General features: G+C 42.8%; 1 protein-coding gene across 18 annotated transcripts in view; it reads right to left on the bottom strand.

The window, feature by feature from the left end:
- The window catches only part of TANC2 (tetratricopeptide repeat, ankyrin repeat and coiled-coil containing 2), a 693,994-nt gene that overhangs the window by 18,026 nt on the left and 654,779 nt on the right, over positions 1 to 21,189 (bottom strand). For all 18 annotated transcript variants that reach the window (XM_073325985.1, XM_073325979.1, XM_073325984.1 and 15 more), the window contains 5 exons: positions 19,213 to 19,449; positions 16,157 to 16,342; positions 13,883 to 13,976; positions 8,059 to 8,192; positions 7,075 to 7,198 (listed from right to left, as the gene is read on the bottom strand). In XM_073325985.1, coding sequence (XP_073182086.1) covers positions 7,075 to 7,198; positions 8,059 to 8,192; positions 13,883 to 13,976; positions 16,157 to 16,342; positions 19,213 to 19,449 — 775 coding nt within the window. The remainder of the gene's footprint in view (positions 1 to 7,074; positions 7,199 to 8,058; positions 8,193 to 13,882; positions 13,977 to 16,156; positions 16,343 to 19,212; positions 19,450 to 21,189) is intronic.

The following is a 21,189-nucleotide window of genomic DNA, read 5'->3' as shown; positions in this document are numbered from 1 at the left end:
TAAACAGTCAGTTACAGAGTCAGGATAAGGACTCAGGAGAGTTCTTCCTTTAATCACTGGACTATGATGATCAGTCCATCAACCTGCCTTTCTGTTGCTTTATGTTCCGGTAAGTATAATTAAAGGGAAACCTAATGGCATTATTAAAGAAATGAACAACATCAAACTTCTTGAGATCCCAAGTCATTATGGACCAAATCCTGAGCAGCTGGGCTGGGCACTGGGCAGGTGTGTGCATGGAAGAGATGGGAGTGAATCAGCTCCTCGAGGATGCAGAGCAGCTGGAAGCTGCTTCAGCACCACAGTTCCCATAGCCACTGCAGCTCTCATGCCATCTCTGCAGCAGTTCTGCTATCAGGGCCCCGGCTATGTCTCGAAGAGAATGTGGCGCTAACCTCAAAAACCTGCGTATAAACAGCTTCTAAAACAACATACAGGACAATCAGATCCTGTTCTACTGACTTGGCAAGGCCTGAGCTCAGGGGTTTTGCATTTCCACAGCTGCAGGAGGTAACAATACTAATAAGTGACGCAGAATTCAGGGAATGCAGCTACCTGCTCTCTCACCAGGTGCTGCAGGGAGGTAATGAACCCTAAAATCATCACCTAAAGGTGAGCGAAAAGCCAGACTCTAATATGAGACGAACACTACCTGAGCATCAGCAGTGCTGCACACGCAGTGTTGGACAGTCCCTGCCTCAAAGAAGTTCAAAATCTAAATCAGTCAGAGGATTAATGGTACCTTGAGGTTGGATAAACACTTGGGAAACCGCTTTGTTTTTAAAGCGGAAGACTCAGCTCCTGCTCCACTGTAATATTACAGCGATTTGGGGCTAGACTCACCAAGCATTTACAGCGCCTTGAACCCTAGTGGAAGGCCATGGCAACGGAAATCTACCAGAGAGGAGACTGCGACTAACTGGAGTTGGTTCACACCAAAATGCACTTTGTCCCCACTTAGATCTGTAGGCTTTTCTGCCAAACTCCTTATGAATAGCTAGTTGGATTTGAGATCCCTCCCCACAGACATCAAGAAGCCCACTCTTCTCTGTCAGGAACCCTGCCGATATGGACAGAGTCTGGAAAGAGATGCAAAGGCATCCTGGAGTAATCAGTCGTAGTGGCTCTGTCTACACAGGACAAAAAGGTGCTTTTTCAGATGAGTTAGCTTAATTTTATCAACCCCACCTCTCACCCTCCACAGCACTCCTGTAATCACAGTTTAAACATCTTTGAGATCAGTTGAGCTGGTGGTGTTGTAGTTATCAAGTTACATTAACTCAACTGAGCTAACTTGATGGGATCCCTTGTGGGATCAGACACTGTCGACTGAGAGCCAACAGGAGAGGGACCCAAAGTTTTCTTGGACAGTCGGGAGCTACTGAAGGATCATCCAACTTCTGTCTCTCATGATCTAGGTCAGAATCTTTGGCATGAGGGAGGGACATGACAGAACATAAATAACTAGAGTATGTGAACACTGCTCTTCACGGAAAGGGAAGGGTTCTGTTGCTAGAACAATGGCAATGTTTTCATTCCAAAGTGTGATGAAGGGACCTAAATCAGCTGCATCCCTCTGAAGAAAGTGCTTTTCCACCACCCACAATCATGACTCTATTACCAACAGGTTGAAACACTGTGGTATTGAGGTCTTCTTCTCCACTAGGTAAAATGACAATCTCCTGCAAATTCTATCACATCCACTGTGGGTTCTTGACTGGTTCCAAATGCAAAGGGATGACTTACAGCCATCCTCTCAGCAAAAGCAGGGGAGCCAGAAGAATGTATTTTCCAATCCTCTTCATCCATCTAGGTCAATGTGTTCACTGGATAGACCACAAACCCATTTAGATTATCCAGACAACATACCTCGGATATCCACAGCCTTATTCCTTGCATGTTGGCTTCAAATTTCCCTTTGGAGAGGAGCAAGAGCCTAACATGCTGACACAGGCAAGTTCACTTGGGATACAACCAAGAAAGTCTCCACTGAGAGCTCTAAACACATTCATGGCGCCATGCTTGGGCACAACCTCCAAATTGGAGTGTAGAATGCCAAAAGGATGTGTGGCAACCTCACGGGACAACAGAACCAGATGTCTCATTCAGAAACAGATGGTACATTGGTTCACCAAGAGGCATATACCAAACATAGCTTGGATATACACATGTAAGCCCAGTTTTAAGTACCATCAATAGCAGCTCTTCTTAATCTGACAACCTTCTCCTACACTGCCCCTCACTCTGTCCTGAACAGCTTTTAAAGCTGCATGAAAGGGTCAGCTAGCCTGTAGTCAGCCAATCAGAGAGCAGCATGCTCATGAAAGTGGTTACAGAGGCATTCTCTTTTCCTAGCTGCACTCTGGGGATCAAGCAGCCAAAGGTTTCTGCTCTATTTTCTTCCAGAATCTTCCTGCATAGGTAAGTACAAATCCCATGAGAACTGGGAAAGGCTAGAAGCCACAACAACCACCAGCCTTTTTAATCCTTTCCAGAGATCAGGACATGCCCTATTCTAGGGTGACACATGAAGACCCCAGGGTATTGATGCACCAGTGCAGCTTTAAGTGCACAACTCAGACTGCTTCAAGGATGTCAAAATGCTGCTCCTAGGCCTATCATGCCTGACCGCTACACAAGTGCTAAATCCATGAGGCAGTCATTGCTCTCAGTAGGATCTACATTGGACTCTGCTCACCGTGAGGAGTGACTTTCCTTAAGGTCCTTCAGACCCACTTAGCACTGGGGGAAGCCAAACATGACACAAGCCACTAGCCCTCAACTCTGTCAGGTTAGGGTGACACCCTGGAACTGCTCCCCTATGTAGGTGAGTTGTGATTACTGCTGTGGCAGGAAAGGCCCTTTGTGTGAGTGCATCCAGAGCATGTAAAACTGCAGGGCTGCTTCTCCTTGTCCAAAAACGAATCAGGCTAAAAACAAGATTCAAAGTGTGACCCAGTCAACAATCAAACAGTAAAAGATTTACCTGACAAAGAGACACAGACAAGAGAAAAAGGGATTGCATCAAACGCACGAGTGATGCACTGAAGCCTCAACAAACTAGAGAACCTTTTACATTTATATTTGAAAATAAGTCAGTGAATGAGATTGTAAGAGGGGCTCCACTTCAATTCTCAGTCAAAAGGGCCAAGGATCTGCTCTAGGATCACCACGCCTGGCAGAGTGACACACAGCAACAGATGATGGACGGTGCAGATTGTATCTGTACAGAGAAAGGAACCCAAGGGCAGCTACAGATCAAAATGCCCAGGTAGGTGTGTGCCTCCGCTGGGGAAGGAGTGGTGGGTGATTTCAATAGCTTAGGACTCAGTGCTATGAAACAGAGGCACACAATCTAGAGAGGGCGGAACAAATACAACTTGGACCCTTGGAAAAGCAAATATATTTTCAGTTGTTATGAGGGATAGATTTTTGCAAACTGCTTTTAAACTAGTCCCTCCCGATGTGTGGTATAAGAGCTGACTCCGCATTGTCAGACAGAGAGATCATGCCATTGCCTGGTTTACAAGTTAAATTGGAACGCACAACCTCTCCACACTAATCCAAGCTGTCGTTTACCAAGTGAACTCAAAGTCCTTGCCTCTGTAATCTTGGCACCACTGGAACATATGGATCTAAGCCAAGATTTTTCACAACTGGGTCTGCCAGCACTTCAGAACTGAGGGATTGAGGGAGAAAGTTTATTCTGTTGGCTGGAAACTGTCCACACCATCCTGAAACTTCACTGCTCCCCAGAAGAGATGGGAAAGCGAAAGCTGGTCTACAAGCAAAAGATACATTGATGATCCAGTGTCTGGACCAGGAAGACACAATATTTAGAGCTCTCTTGTGCCTGTTGAGTCTGTTTAAACAGCTGTTTTGTATATAAAGAAAGCTTCTTCACTTCCATGCTAAAGGTCCTTCACTTTACTGATGTTGGAAAGCAGAGCTTGCCAGTAGTATAGGAATATTTCGGAAGGATGATGGATATCACCACCTGATTCACTTAAAACAAACATCTGCTGATGTTGTGGTACACCCAAAACCATCCCGAACCACTGACCTCTTCCTTCCCTCCCACTGTCTTTTGCACCAAGTAGTATAAGATTGGTGACTGTATGAGGCAAGATGCGCTGTGTCTGCTGAAAAGCATAATCAATATCCAATGTTTCAGATATAATCCAAAACCGAAGAGATCTCAAAATTCATGTAGAGTTCTCATGCCTCTGTGTACTGCAATTCCAGCTCAACATATGACAGAATTCCATCCAGCTGCAGCCCAAAAATGTCCATGTAATGTCCACATGCCCAGCAATTCTGGATACTACCAAGAACAGCAGGTAATTCTGCAAATGTGAATTTCAAATTGATTGATGACAGTAACTCTGTTAATAAAACGTGTTTACAAATGCTGCCTCTGCTAATCAAGTACAGTTAAATAAGATTTGTGTTGCAACTTACTAATTAACACTGATGGTTATGGTTTCTGATTCACACTTTGATTTTAATGAAACGCCGAACAGGATTTCAAAGCCATTGTAATTAAAATGCATCATCTAGTGCTATATTCTACCTGAGCTTGGTTTAAGTTTTCAGCTGTATGTTTTATGCTAGTGGATGCTAATTAAGCTATTGTATTGCAGAGCATCTCTTATGAAAGGTGATTTTCATATTCTTGACCTCTCTACCCCTCTAGGGTCATGAAGCTCAGAGGGAGATTACACATGAACCGGACTTTTCTGACTTTTTTATATCCAGGACCAGATTAGCTGATTCTGCTCTTTCATGTTTGCTCTGCTACGTAAAGTTTTCCATCCAGTGGAAAGTTTTCCATCCATTCACCCAGGTTTAAAGAGTGCGCATCTCTCTCATGTCTGTTAAATAATACTCATTTTAAGATAGATGGAGAGATGCAAAGGTCAGAATTTTAATAGGGGCAAAAAGAATAAGGATGATTAATGAGAACAATCTCAAGAGCGGGCCCATCTCGCTCTACAAGTCACAGCACTAAACAGTGGGGATCGCTGGGGCATATACTCCCAGAATGGCCAGGGTGAGCAATGGGAATAATATTTTAAATAGCTACGTAAATAATTCTATGTAAGAGTCTTACAATTAATATTTTAGCCAGCAAGAATACTAGATAGACACAGCTACTTATGACAATAAGGAAAATATCCCTCCCCACAGTGGTTTGAGTTTAGGGAGCATATCTGAAAAGAAAAAATATGAGGACAAACTGGAGCAAAATATTAAAAGAAAGAGAAGCTTCTGGGGCCTTTCCCCGCTGCCTCCCCTCTGCCGTGTGTAGCTACACACCACGAGTGGGGACGCAGCCTGCCTTTCACTATGGCATACGGCTATGCCCCCACCCTAGACAGCACCGCAAGGACACGAAAGCGTAGACAAGGTTTAATTACAAGTGTTAAACTGTGTCCCAAACTGTGTTCAATACTGTTTCATAAGCCACGATTGAGTCTTGGGATTTGGTCTTGTTGACGCATGCATTTAAACGGTTTCCATCATGACGCTCGTTATCACCAAGAAGTATGTTTCCTAGTTTTGATGTGGTTTTTGGATTATATCCGAAACATTGGATATAGATTATGCTTTTGATGTGGCACTGCAACAGATATGGCAATTTCTTGCAATATCATTGAAAACCCTTATTGAATTAAGTTTAAGTATCTTTGGGGTCCATTGTATTAAATGCAAAGTTTATGTATTATTGTGGACTGGGGTTGTATGCAACATCTCTAGGCGGGAGATGTGATGTGAGGCCTGGGAGTTCAGAGGACTATATTGCAAATGTGCCAAAAAAGAATGGAATTTTAGGACAACAAGTGCTAAGTGGATTTCTTGGAGAATACCCTAGGGAGAGCCTAATGCAAATTCTCCACCTCTGGTTATGCAAAAACCCTATCTTTTGAAGCTACGCCCTGAGGAAAGGGTATTTGTCTGCTGATAACCTATTCCCAGAGACTAGACATCAAAAGCCCAAACTGTGTAAAGAAACCAGCTGGTGGTTCTGATTCTGAGGTGAGACAGATATGAACTTGTTACCATGGGGAAAACCCAGTTGTGAGTTTTGAAGGACTGATACCTGCGAGAGCTCTAGGCTGGAGCTGGGATGACCTCTGGTAATCTTTTTAGCACACATGTGGTTCTTTTATTGTTTTTAATACATTTTCTCTGTAAAACTTGATGGCAGAAGCTTTCACCATGTGTTATTCAATAAGGCTCTCAAATGAGCACATGGCATTGAGGCGATACACACCCAAGACAGAAAACAAATGAACAGCCAAGACTAAGGCCATGACTATTTCAGTCCTATTTCCCTAAAATTACAAATCATGGCTTCCAACAATGAAGATCCACTGGTGGTAGCAACTCTGGGAGCCTTAGTGTAGACAAAGTGCCAGCAGCCACCAGTGTCACCTAGCCTTGCCTTCAGCAGGGTTAGATGACATGGTGGGTAAAATTCCAGCACCCGATCTGCATTAGCTCTCCAACCATTGCAACCAAAGGGTGTGTGTATGTGAACTGTTGGTAACAACAAGGAAGAATTTTAGGAACAACAGTCCAGTGCAGAAACCCTCCAATTAAATTTGGCAGGACAATATTGTCAAACCCGGAAGCATGCTGTTTGATGTAAGAATAGCGTCACTCTAGAATAGCATGCATCCGACAAAGTGGGGATTCACCCACGAAAGCTCATGCTCCAATATACCTGTTAGTCTATAAGGTTCCACAGGACTCTTTGCCACTTTTACAGATCCCGACTAACATGGGCTACCCTTCTGATTCTAGAATCGCTGCAATAGCTCATGCTTTTTTATTTTTAAATTTGAGTTTCAATGTTTTCAACGTATGCATTCCACAAGGTAGGAGGAGGAAACTGTTCAAGGTGCTGAGGGGCCTTGAGACTACCAAATAGTGTAATGCACTTACATGCGATCTAACCTTCACCACCAGACAACAGACTGTCCGTGTCCCAGTGATTTGATCTTTTGGTTTACCCTGGCCTGTCTCAAACACCAGTAGCCTAGTGCTGGGCTCCAACTAAGATCTAACCTTGTGCAAGTAAGAATTCCACGGTGCCTAGATGTCCCTCAGAAGCAGCCATCATCAAAGGAGTCCGACCCTGCTTATCTGCCATGTTTACATCAGCGCCATGGGTGAGTAAGAGCTCTACAATCTGAAACACATAAAACAAGGATACAATTTATACAAAGAGGTTCTGCTGGGATGAAATGAGAGCTGAGATACAGCATAGGAGTCCACCTGCCTTGAAACCTCACCCAAACCTCAGACACAGAGAAAGAAATTACTTCTTTATCTGTATTTTTTCTCCCTGCTAACTGCAGACTTTGGAGTGCCTGACACCTAACCTGTTGCCCAGGCTTTATCTGCCACTGTGTTTTAAAGTGAGGTGTGGCTGGGGGTTGTAGTGGATTAGTTCACGTAGAAAATATTATTGTTCTTAATCTAAACGAACTAAAGTGTACCAAAATAGCATGGTCCTGGCTGCATTACAAAGGCTGTAATAATAATAACCACAATAATCCTAATGATAATAGCTAAATTTACACCAGCACTTTCTATCTTTTAGATAGTTAATAGAGAATGCACCAGGACAGCCACTGGTTCTTTTAAGACAGCCATTAATTCTAACTCAGGTTACATTTCAAGGCTTAAAGCCTTTTCTATTTAACCACAATAATAAGAGTATCGTATTTAGGAGAAACCACTCACATAGCACTAGAAGTAAAGACCTACATCTTCTAAAATGACTGGTGATTTTGTGATGCCCGAACTAAGACACCTTAAAGGGGCTTCATTTTATACGCCTTCTCCAAATGAAACATTGTGGAACATTTAGGCCAAAGCATTTAGCTGGGCATGTCAGAAGCCTGATGGCTGAACATTTCCTCTGTGAAATACTAGTATAAGGGATTATCTCAATGCATAACTCTATAATTACCAAAGACACGCACACCTGCCACCCTAGTCAAATGAGAAATAACTTTTGGAGGATGCTGCAGTGACCTCATTTACCTGCCAGTGGCCTTGTCTCACTGCACTGAACAACGGCACCACTCCACGTCGATTTGGCTGGGCCACCGCTGCTCCTTGCTCTAGAAGCAGACGACATACTTCCAGCTTGCCCCGTCCTGCAGCAGCTGTCAGAGCTGAAAGGGGGAAGAGGGGAGAGAGAGAGGTCTTTTAGAACTGCGTATTTCCAGCAGTAAGAAAACGGTCTGCTTTTCTACTTTCAGTGATCAGAAAATAAAATGTGCTTTATGTTAAACAGATTTTCTTTCAATTTCACCAAGCAAAAGGAGCGGCTCAGCTGGCTTGTACTTGAGCATTACAGTGAACTAAATAATACTAATAAAAAAATTCCAGTGAAAACAAATAAAAAAAAAACAGTAATAAAAAAGCCTAGTTCACCCCAAAAATTGATACCAGAGAAAGAAAGCCTGTTCTGCTCTTTCATGGCAATTTGTGAGTAGCTTTCACTAGGGCTGTAATTTCTGCAAGTAATTTCAAATCTCTCTTCCCTCCAAACATCTGCATTCCCTCCACCCATTTCCCCCTGCTTTACCAGCCCTTCTTTAAAGTCTCACGACTGGCAGAGCTGAGAACAGTCCTGCCAGGATGACCCTGAAGGTTACAGTTCTTATATTCAGGGCCTAGATACTACCCTCATAGGTAGGATTAAAAAAGACAAAGAATGCATAGATAGAGACTATGATATTTTGCTAGTTGTAATTTTCACTAATCACTTATATTTTATTGTCAAAGGTCAGTCCTTTCTGTAAAGAGACTTCATAAGATCCTGGAAAAAGAGTACTGTATGACAAACACCTTTTTCCTTTCCCCCAAGTTGCAATAGACCAGGAAAACCACCCCCAGCTATGATAATCACCAAATAATCTACTGGTATATTTAACTATGAAGTTCAAGGCAGTGTAATTTGAAACTTTAAACATTTCCCCTTGTGCCTCCTGCAGCTTCTCTGCTGCACAGTACAGCATACAATCCAGGGATTCTACAACCCAGTACATCATTGCTTGGGTATGATTTCAATAGAATACACAAACTTCTGGGTACATGCTTTCTTCACAAACACTTTAAAGCCCTTCCACAAAATGTAAGTTGTATTTGTCTGGTTTCACTAGGGAACCTGACTATGTGGGTTTCTTGAAGGAAGGGAGAGAGAGAGATGGAGTTATTGTAAAATTATTGCCAGCCAGCTGGAAATTAGAGTTTGTGGTTTTCTTTTTCAGAACTAGTGCAGAGCCGTGCTATCCAAATGGAAGATTTTTTTTTTTTTACTATCCCATTTTAGCCTGTAAGATTTTGAAATCCCATCAGGGAAACAATTGGAACACAATGCATATCATCAAGCATTTTTCAATTTAAATGGTAATTCTGCCCTTTGTTTCTGGGCCAGGACAGATCCCACCTGCAAATGCCTTTTCATGCAAAACCAAAATGATCTTTAATTTTCAATATTTCAAGTGCCCTGGTAACATGAAAGTTCCCCTCCCTGGCAAAACGTGCATTGTAAACTCTGACAACATGGCTGGGTTAGAAAAGACACATTGAATCTGAAAATAGATTTAAGTGTAGGACTTGTCTTTTACTTGTCTTCAGTATTAATTTTAGACTTTTCAGCTCCTCCCTCTCCTCCTCAACTTCATGTGTATTTCAGCACAGCTCCTCTGCCTCAGTGTTTTGCTCCTTTTAGTAGGAGTCTGAGCAGAAGGTGGGAGTCTATTTCTAACTGATGGAGCATGTCTCTTCTTCTTTGAAGTTCATTTCTGTGGGATGGCTGATTTAGAGGTGTTGATGGGCTTCCAGCGGCAACCCTGTTAATTGTGGGTGATATATTCAACTTCTCTGTTCCAAATTGTAGTTTATTTTTTTCTCTTGGGTTTGGGGGACATCAAGAGTTAAAAAAGAAAAACCTCTAAATGCTACAAACAGAAGTGACTATGAAACCCATAATCATATCCATGTGGCTTTGAATGTAAGCTACAAAAGTAGAAGACAGGGACCATGTCTAGTGGTCACAGACAAGGGAGGAATCAAGGCTTCTGGGTTCTGATCTTGGGCTTTGCCATTGATTCACTGTGTGATGTCTCTAACACAAAATATTGTCAACTATGTAATGTGCATTTATTTTACATTCCTAGTGGGCTCAATAACAATCTATTTTTAAATGCAATTGCACTGTTTGTAAGGAAAAAGGCAACTTCTCTACTGGGAAAAAGAACCACCTTTTTAATGTGCTTTCAGTCTCCTGTCTTGTACAATCATCTCTTTCATACTCAGAGCAGGACGACACATTTTGATGCATTTATCACTGTTGTATTTGCACCTCCACCTCTGACTGTATTATTACTGGTGACACAGACACTTTCTGCTGGCTTCTGATATTAGTCTTGTATCAGCGCTAAATATTCCATCTGGAACTGACTTTATTGTGCTGTCAGCAGTTCCTCGGTTATCATGTAACTTGGCACTGCAATTCGGTTGACAGTAGGATGATATCATTAAGCCAGGCAGTCAGTTTTACTCCAGACAAGATCAGAGAGACAAGCAACAGGTATCAAAACAGAACAGGAACCAATACGGATTTTCAAAGTTGATTAGCATTTTTAGCTTGAGACATTTCATTGCTGCATTTCTCTTTATTTTTATCAAGAATTGTTAAGTACTTTTTGGAAAATAAAACCAAAACAAAGTAAAATGGAGTCTCGTGAGCCACAGGACGCTCAAATTACCTATGCAATATGTGTAAAAACTAGAGACTGAGATTTTGACAATTTCCAATATTCCTGGCTGCTCATTTTACCATCTTGCACAAGGGCAATTTTAATCAGATATTGGGCATTCCTTAGAGATGACTCTTCTATTTGAGTGCAATTAGCATGTGAATCAATGCCATTACAAGATAACCAGATGGACTCCAAGAGCTCTCCACAAACAGAAAGAAATATCTAATAGTCATGCCACGAAAAAGCTTTTCCTTTAAAGGGAGCTCTTTGCCAGGGGCAGTAACACACAGAGGGAACAAGGCAAATGCTGGAAGTGTCCTTCAGGGAATAGTCAGGCAAGGAAAGTTGCATGGGATGTATGGAAATGGGAGATGTCTGAGCAGAATATGAAGCTGCTGGAACTGGTCAGGCAGAGGTGCATGGATGAGAAGCCTCCAGGCAGACATCTGTACAGAGATGATCATGGATATGGGAGAGCTGTCTGAATGTGAAGGAAGACTGCACTGCAAACGGGGAGAGAGTTAGACACTAGTCCAGAAAATCTGTGTGGCTTAATATCAGACTTTGTCAAGTTTAACTAGAGTCATGGGCTATCTTAACTCATGTCCAATGATATCATAGAATCATAGAAGATTAGGGTTGGAAGAGACCTCCGGAGGTCATCTAGTCCAACCCCCTGCTCAAAGCCAGAGAAACCCCAACTAAATCATCCCAGCCAGGGCTTTGTCAAGCTGGGCCTTAAAAACCTCTAAGGATGGAGATTCCACCACCTCCCTAGGTAACCTATTCCAGTGCATCAGAATCCTCCTAGAGAAATAGTGTTTCCTAATATCCAACCTAGACCTCCCGCACTGCAACTTGAGACCACTGCTCCTTGTTTTGTCATCTGCCACCATGAAGAACAGTTAACTCCATCCTCTTTAGAACTCCCCTTCAGGTAGTTGAAGGCTGCTATCAAATCTCCCCCCCCTCCTTCTTTTCTGGAGACTAAATAAGCGCAGTTCCCTCAGCCTCTCCTTGTAAGTCAGGTGCCCCAGTCCCCTAATCATTTTCGTTGCCCTCCACTGGACTCTCTCCAATTTGTCCACATCCTTTCTGTAGTGGGAGCCACAAAACTGGACGCAATATCCAGATGTGGCCTCACCGGTGCCAAATAGAGGGAGATAATCACTTCCCTCAATCTGCTGTCAATGCTCCCACTAATGCAGCCCAATATGCCATTAGTCTTCTTGGCAATAAGGGCACACTGCTGACTCATATCCAGCATCTCGTCAACTGTAATTCCCAGGTCCTTTTTGCATAACTGCCGCTTAGGCAGTCGGTCCCCAGCCTGTAGCATGGGATTCTTCCATCCTAAGTGCAGGACTCTGCACTTGTCCTTGTTGAACTTCATCAGATTTCTTTTGGCCCAATCCTCCAATTTGTCCAGGTCACTCTGGACCCTATCTCTACCCTCCAGCGTATCTACCTCTCCCCCCAGTTTAGTGTCATCTGCAAACTGGCAAGGGTGCAATCCATCCCATCATCCAGATCATTAATGAAGATGTTGAAGAAAACCGCATCTGCAGTATCTGATGCTGCTAACCAAGGTAAACGCAACAGAGGGATATTTTAGTGGTTTTTTGACCAAACCTTAAAAATATTTTGGATTACCATCCTCAATTTCAGAGTCTGTTTTCCAATTAATAGCATAACTTGATATTTTGGCATTATTTTTAAAGTAAAAGAGAATACATTTTAGATAACAGTACCTCTGCACTGGTCAGCATATTGACAACAACTCATCTGTAAAAACGTTGATATCATTATATGATTGCAATGAATACCTTATCAGTATTCAGGGATCATATCTAGATAACTATACGCTCTATTCCCTTTCCTTCTCCTTCTCTGACTCTCTAAAGTAACATTTATTTGTAAAATAAATTTAGTTAATATTATCATGACATATTTATTCTGTATTTCGGTCTCCTCTGCTGATTCTGGAGGCTTCATCCTTTCACACTTTCTTGCTGTTAGCCCACACCAATCTTGTTATTGTTCAGGCTGCCTGCTGTGCCAATTCTCATCTACACTTTTGTCCTTCACAAGCCCCATTTATCCAGAGGAGGTTCTTCCTGGTAGGCTCAAATTTTGGTGTTGCCATGAACATGAAAACATTCAGAGGTTTGGTTACATGAGTACATTTTCCAAACGACAAAGTCTGAACCAATTCAAGATGTACCCAACTGTGTGTTCTGTTTACCAAAAACAATTTAACCACACAAAAAACTACACGTCACCCAGTGTTTGCACCCTTGGTTCAGGTCATTTCTGACTAAAGCTGGCAGGATCAAAATCATTGTGTGGCTACCCAGACAGGAATATCACTGTGATCATATCAGTGGTTTAAGCTGATTAGTGAGTAGAGCACAAACCCTGTAGCTAACATTTAACTAGCTCATCCAAGTTAAAAGCCAATGGCTCCATATTACAGATCTCTCTTTGGCAGAGCACAAGCTGTACCTGTAAAGGGTGTGGATTGAAATGCTGCCTTTTTTCTAGTAGACACTGGGAAGATGACACTTCAAGATTTGCATCCAGGATTATCAACTGGACTACCCTCCATTAAAGTACATTTGTTTAATTGCCAGGTGTGTTTTCAATGTTACAATAAAGCACTTACAAACTTGCAGAAAACTAAATGCTAATTTAACATTCAGGAGTTTAAGCTGCAGGTTACTTTGGTGTGGGCAAACATTCCTTTCATAGCTGTGCCAAACATCAAAGTAGAAAAAGAGAGTTCTGAGCTCATCTAGCTGAATACAGTGGAACATGTCCCAGAAAAGATTGTTGGCCTGATTTTCAGAGGTCTTGCACACCTGAATCTTCCAGGTACTCAATAACCCCAAAAATCAAGCCATGCACTTTTTGGAAAAATAATAAAGCAGGTTACAGAGCCTATTTTGGCATCTACAGGGACGTTCAAATCGAAGAAACTGATCCCCCTCAGTAAGTCATGACACACGCAGGTCTAAAATGTGTATTTGATATTAGTGGAATCCACAAACACAACCATGAAAGATAGAAACTGCAGCATCTATAGAAATTACCTGTCTCTCCCCACAGGCTGTCAAAGCTGTTGATCTGTGCTCGCTCCACCTCCTCCTCATCTTTTTCTGGAAGATCGAGCAGGTAGGAGACGATCTAAAACAAAGAGACATGTCAGCTCATGAACTTCAGCATGTTATATATAAACTGCTGACATCTTAACGTAAGCTGTTCTGAATAAACAAAAGAAAATGAACAAAGTCTCTGCCTGGCACCTCAGCGTAGGTAAATATTCTTCCCGAGATCAGCAAGTGAGCCTGCTGCCCTGTACAAGGGAAAAAACAAGTCTCTTGAGACAACTGCACATGACGAGCCTTTATAGTGGTGCTACCTAACAACTCAGAGGCTGTGTGTGTTTTGTATACAGATTATACTGTGCATGCAGTGACTGCTCCATAGCTCCTGGGTTACCCAGAGCGACCAGTGAAGAAACAGTGCTTTAGTGACTTTCATCTTTGGATCTTGAAGTGCTTTAGCAAGGTGGGTGAATACTAACATCCCTGTTTTATTGATGGGGAAATTTAGGCACAGACAGGTGATGTGAGTTTCCTAAGGTTAAAAAGTGAGTCAAGTGAGTGTAGACCAGAACTCCAGTCTCCTGACTGTCTTGAGTTTCAGTCACTAGATTGGGCTGCCTTTAGAAAGAATTAGCTCCTTCCTAGCATGAATCAGGTTTCAGAGTAGCAACCGTGTTAGTCTGTATCTGCAAAAAGAACAGGAGTCCTTGTGGCACCTTAGAGACTAACAAATTTATTTGAGCATGAGCTTTCGTGGGCTACAGCCCACTTCATCGGATTCATGCTCAAATAAATTTGTTAGTCTCAAAGGTGCCACAAGGACTCCTGTTCGCCTAGCATGAATGACATTTACGCAGATCGCTTAAAGGTACCAACATAGTTTCCCTGGCCATTGTAGACTGGGTTTCAAAGAAATGAATTAATCTCCTCCAAGGGTAAATTTTTGAAATTGGCTAAAATCTCCCTAGTGCTTGGTAAGATATGAGAAAGCAAGAGATTAAGGAGAGAACAGAGTTTATAGACAGACAAAGGTACATTTTTCTCATCCAAGAAGGGACACACAAGGCAAGAGTGGGGCAACAGTGCCTGTTGTACTCAGCATAGCACCCTGACGGCAGAGAAGGGCAAGAACATCTCTCATGAACACAGTGTGCAAGGGGCTATGAAAAGAAAGGGTTTCAGTTACAACTGCCATTTCTAAGCTGCCTGCCTGGGCTGTCCATTACTGAAAAGCAACGGCACGTACAACACGGGCCCTGGGGAGCCTGAAGTCACAGACTAAACCAGTGGTCAATCAGCTTTAATACATGCTTTACCGCTAGAAGAAAAATGGTCATGCTTGTTATGTCAGCAAACTGCTTAATCAGCTGAAGTAACATTCCACCTTAACTTTATTATAATTATAAATTATATACATTTTAATTATAGTATGATTATTATATTATATAATTACTAATTATAACACTGGCTTTCCAGCTCCCTGGGCTGTCAGCGTTTCAGAACATGGGCTACACATCTTCATTTGTCTGCGAAGTGCCAGGTCCATTTATAGCCCTGCATACACAGTAAACTATTCTGAAACCACTTTTTAAAAAAATTACAAATATCTCCAGTAAAATTCTGGGGAAGTTTCCCATTAAAATAATCCTGCGTGCTGTTAGGAGTCATGTGACCAGGTTGCAGAGAAGCTCTGTTGCTTCAAAGGCACATCTGTTCCTAAGCAATTCAACTTGTGTTCCCTTCGACAGTGTGATTTACCCAGCTCCCTTTGATTAGCTCCTCTCATCTGATCATGTTACTTATGTTTTCATGGATTGAAGTTTCATGATTAATGAAATTAATGAGAGGGGTTTTATTTAAACAGAAACCATTTTTTAGCCAAATAGTACTTCCCAACAGGAAAATAAACAGTATTTTACATATCATCATCTCTGTGCACATAACCAACAACTGCCTCATCTCAGAGTCCCCTACCCTCACTGGGGAAGTGGGGTGAGCAGTACATGGTTTTACCTTTGCCTACTTAAAGGTATATTCAAATAAATTAGGGGCTTTTTACTCTCCCTCTGGATGGAAGCCTGCATAGATTTTGCCCAGGCCACCAAGGTTGCCAAGAAATTAGTGGATCCCACTGACTTGGGAGGAAGTTACTGACTCCACCTCCTAGACCCTCTGTGCTCAGCCTTGTGACCAGGGAACACAGCTAGCCTATTATTTCTGTATGTCACAGAGATCCCGAACAGTGTAGTTACATCTTACCTCAGTGTAGCCCATGCTGGCTGCTGCAATCAGTGCCTGTTGTATGGCATGGCTCTTCTTAAAGACCCCCTGCTGTTGCCCAGCCATTGTCCAGTCACACTGAATCAAGAACTTCACTACCTCCAGGTGACCTCTGAGAGCCGCATGAACCAGGGCACACTGACCGTTTTTGTCCAAGTGATCCACCTTTCAGGGGAACAGAAAGACAAAATAAAATTAAACCAAACTCATGTTTGAAAAACTATGGCTTTCGCAGCGTCTCCAGCCCTGGTTTTGTAATAATGCCACGTGTGCAGGATGCTCATTTTCTGCATTCTTCTAGTTAACCACCCCATCCATAACCAGTCAAAGTTCACTCCCAAAGAATCGCTGCCCTGAGGACAGACATCCTCTTGGCCACAGCTGTTTTCTTGGGGTAGGTCACCGCTTTACAGCTTTGGTTGTCGTCACACTAAAAGCATACTGGCTTCATTCCTGCAAAAGCACGTTTCCGCTGTGTTCTCAAGTATGCCAACTGTAGTTCCTGTTGCACTGAAATTCTACTCATTGACTTTGTCTGCCTCAGGACACAAAGAGCCACTGAGTCAAAAGAGAATGTTCTAAACCCGCCATTTCACAAGTCTTCAAAATGAGCAAAAATACCTCATAATGAGTCCACTGTTAGAATGATTAGCCAGCCTGTTTTATTCAGCTGCACCTTAGTCAGCCTCACTAGAAGGGGGCAGCACAGAAACATTAATTAAAACAGAAATTTCAGGTGGTGATATTATAATCTGATATCCTACTAGGAAGCTGAGGGCTGCTTTCTAGGGGTTTGACCACAATGTGACCTTTGGCTTCTAGATCCTACCATAATACAAAGAGTATTGTATCACAGCAAAGCATTTCAGCTAGATTCTTTCTACTCATTAACCACTTCACTGCTGAACAACTTATCAGTTTGTTCAGGAAATGCACATGACCATTGTTGTTTAATTTATCCACGATACAACCCAACATCTCTGAACCAAAAATACCGGCTACCAGAACACTGTGTATATTCGCTCAGTACCGAAGGGTGATACTCATGAAAGCTAGCTTCTTTTTTTCCATTTGGGATGGGGATTTTTAAAATCACATTCATGCCCTGGGTTTCTCTCCCATTTCCCCCGACTGAGGATACAACGGAACTCCATTGGAAGTTTATTAAAACTGCTTCTTATCAGTGAGTGTTAGGGAGTCACCCAGCTTATTTTTTTTTTAAAGTCTATTTTTTCCTTTACATTGTCCTGACAACTCAGCAAGACCTGACATCCTGACATTCGTATTAAAACCACACAAGCCTTTAGTTTGCTTTCAGAACTAAGGCAAAACATTTACAGAAACCACAAATTGTTTCCAGGAGGCTGCCATTCCAGTTCTGGGCAAAAATTTTCTGTTCAACAAAATGTTTGAAACCTGACTCATTACACACTATTAACCGTTGAAATGCTCACCACAAAGCTAAACAAAGGGTATTCTTACTGGACGAGTTTGACAGAAGTGTTCAGAGAATATTTCCAACTGGTGTGTTGCAGTGGTTCTCAAACTTTTGCATTGCTGACCCATTTCACACAGCAAGCCTCTGAGTGTGACCCCTCCCTTATAAATTAAAAACACATTTTTTATATTAAACCCTATTATAAATGCTGGAGTAGAAGTGGGGTTTGGGGGTGGAGGCTGATGGCTTGCGACCCCCCACATAATAACCTTGTGACCCCCTAAGGGGTCACGACCCCCAGTTTGAGAACCCCTGGTGTATTGGATGTTGCAAAACAATGTTGCTGTTTAACACTGTGGTCAAGGACTTGTAGAGAAATGACTTCAGCGAGCCATTAGCAAGGCAGGATTCCTCAGTTCCAGTATCAGGCCTGCATCCCCGAATGCTAATTACAGACCCTGCAGAACTGCTATGCCTTTTGTGCTAGTGACATGTTTCAAAGTAGCACATTCTCATAGAAAAGCAAACCTAGCCAGCATTGTGGCTTCACCTGTGAGCAACTACAAACAGGATTCTAATCTTTTCTATCACAAGAACAAAAAACTGCAATAATTAAAAAAACCCTCACTCACACATGCACACCAGGAACAATGGAAAATGTAAGACCTGCCAATTAGGGTGCACACAGTGCTATTTTTAGTACAATGCTTGGATACCATGGGAATAGGTGCCTTAGAGAAAAAGAAATGGGACAGAGAGAGATTAAGGCAAGGTCCCAAATCCCATTGAATTCAATGGAATCTGGGCACCTAACTCTCTTACACTCTTGAAAATCTCAGCCTAACTAGACAGGTAAGATAGACATTAGACAGCTAGCAACTGTGTGTGTTGGCTGGGGCGGAATCTTCATGGGCGCAAATGGGAGTTAAGTGCCTTCCTCCCATTGACTTCCAATGGAGCTGACTATCTGACTGCCTTCTTGTGCCTTTGAAATGCTCCCTCTAGACAGAAACACAAGAGGGCAGAGTTGGCATCTCTTCAGATATTTTTTAATTGCTGATGCTGCACTTGGGGCTTATAAGAACACAGGCTTTCCATACCAGATCAGATCACTGAAGCTACCCATGTTCAGGCAGTAACCAGTCCCTCCTGAAGAAGGAGAATCCTCACCATGATCCTCACAACTAATGCCCAATACTATGTGTGGTCCAGCAAACTCACACGAGATGTCCAGCCCCTTGCAGGATTAAGCATTTAATAATGAAGGGTAACTATGGCTTTGTAAGCAAGAAGGTAGGATGCTGAAGCTTCTGAAGATGCCAGCACTTGGTAATTGTAGGAATTTGGTTTAGACTGTATAGAAAATGTTCCAAGAGAGTAGGCAGTCTGTTTTTATCATTTAGCCTGTCTTCATGTGCAAAAACCAGAGGAAAGGGTGCTGTTAAGAAACGTTACTTGGCAAAGGAAAAAGCAAACAGTGGCTCAATTTCTTTCCTGAGGTTTGATATGTACTTCACATGCTACCTGCTTTCTCCTCCATGTAAATATGGAATTCCTGGGAAGTCAGAGTGTCATCAGATAAATACAGTCTCATTACCTGGGCCCGTTTCTTGCACAGTAGCATAACAATGCTCAGATATCCAGCCGCAGCAGCATATCCAAGAGGAGTCAGGCCACTTTCAGAAGAGGCATCTACGTTGGCCCCAAACTCCAGCAACAAAGCCACCATCTCTGTGTAACCAAGGTGAGACTGGACACATAAAATTGGGGCATTGTTTAGAACTTCGGTCCGGTAGTTAACATTTGCACCTCCCAAAATTAACAACCGACTGACCTGAAGGGAAAAAGAGAAACTCATCACCACAAGGTTTCAACAAAAAGACAAGCCCAAAACATGGCTTTATTTTAGGTAGAGGGAGCGCTGTCTAATCTTTAACATTTTCAGAATGAACTTTGTTCTGTAATTTGCGTGGTGTTGGAGCAGGTTGGCCTTAGACAGACTGCCAGACATAGGGCCACAGGGAGCCTCACATGGGGAAAGACAGTGGGTGGTTCTGTAACCGCTTGATCATCCATCCAACAGGGGCCTTGTGATGCTTACTGGTCACCCAATTGCTGCTTCCCCTCCTGCTGCCTTCCTTGCTCTGGGCTGCAGAGCGAAAGAGACAGCTTGTGAAGCTGAGATGAGAGAGGGCCCCTGATAGGGAAGGGATAGACAGGAGGATGAAGGGCCCCCTCTCCTTACGAGGAGGCTCTCTCAGGTTGGCCCCACCCTCATGTAGGGAAAGGGCTGCAAGCCCAGAAGGTTCTCTAAAGCTATGTCTGCACTTGATTTATTTTCCACTCTAGCTAACATATTTGTACATGCTAATCTGGACACTTCACAAATGTTTGCAGAGTGTCCTTGCTAGCATGTACAAATGTGCCAGCTAACTCAACTTAATTGGCAATTAACTCAAGTTAAAGAACTCTGTTTCTACCACAAGTGAACTTAGGATGCAATGGCTTCTTAGACCAATCCACCCTATCCAGCTCATGGGAATGCCATGTCTCATAGCCTGATAGCAATAGGTACCAGGGTTCCACGCTAGCTTGGTCTGCTCAGATTTATAATTAGAGTTTTCCTTCTAAATAGACAGACTTGCCTGAAGAGGCTAAGTGAGCTCTGTCTGTGGGTCTTAAATCAAGAGTTTTCCTTCATCTAGATATACTTGGTTCACGGCAAATGCAACCCTTTTGGGTTTCCCCAAGATGGGCTACCTCCACCCACCACCTGGGGGACACAGCTCTACACTGTTTTATCCCAGCAAATACAAGCAAGGTAAGTCCAACCACCGACTAGATGGTGGGACATCATATGCAGGGACATGACCAGGCTGGGCTTAATGGAGGAACAAGCTATGCACAGGAATGAATGGTGACATTATACTGCTTTCCATAGCTGCAAAAACGCCCTGAGATGAAAAGAAGAAAAGAACTCTAGAACAGACAAACCCCCAAGGCACTGTCAGGTTTACAACACCCAAGGGGGCTTTCTGTATATTTCGGAGAGATCAGTGGCAATGAAGGATGATCATCAGGAACAGATATGACACTGCTCTTTTATGCCACTGGGAGTGGCTGGGTCATTACACAAATTGAATCTATTTCCCCATGTTATGTATCCTCACACCTTCTTGTCAACTGTCTGAAATAGGCCATCTTGATTATCACTAAAAAAGTTCCCCCTCCCTTCCTCCTCCTGGGGGGAGGGATAGCTCAGTGGTTTGAGCATTGGTCTGCTAAGCCCAGGGTTGTAAGTTCACTTCTTGAGGGGACCATTTAGGGATCTGGGGCAAAAATGGGGGATTGGGCCTGCTTTGAGCAGGGGGTTGGACTAGATTACCTCCTAAGGTCCCTTCCAACCCTTATATTCTATGCTAATAGCTCATTTTAATTAATTAGCCTCTTAGAGTTGGTATGGCAACTTCTACCTTTTCATGTTCTCTGTATGTATATATATCTTCTTACTGTATGTTCCATTCTATGCATCTGATGAAGTAGGCTGCAGCCCATGAAAGCTTATGCTCAAATA

This window comes from Lepidochelys kempii, chromosome 27 (genome assembly GCF_965140265.1).
Source record: "Lepidochelys kempii isolate rLepKem1 chromosome 27, rLepKem1.hap2, whole genome shotgun sequence".
Classification (NCBI taxonomy): Eukaryota; Metazoa; Chordata; order Testudines; family Cheloniidae; genus Lepidochelys; species Lepidochelys kempii.
This window is presented reverse-complemented; position numbering and strand designations above follow the sequence as displayed.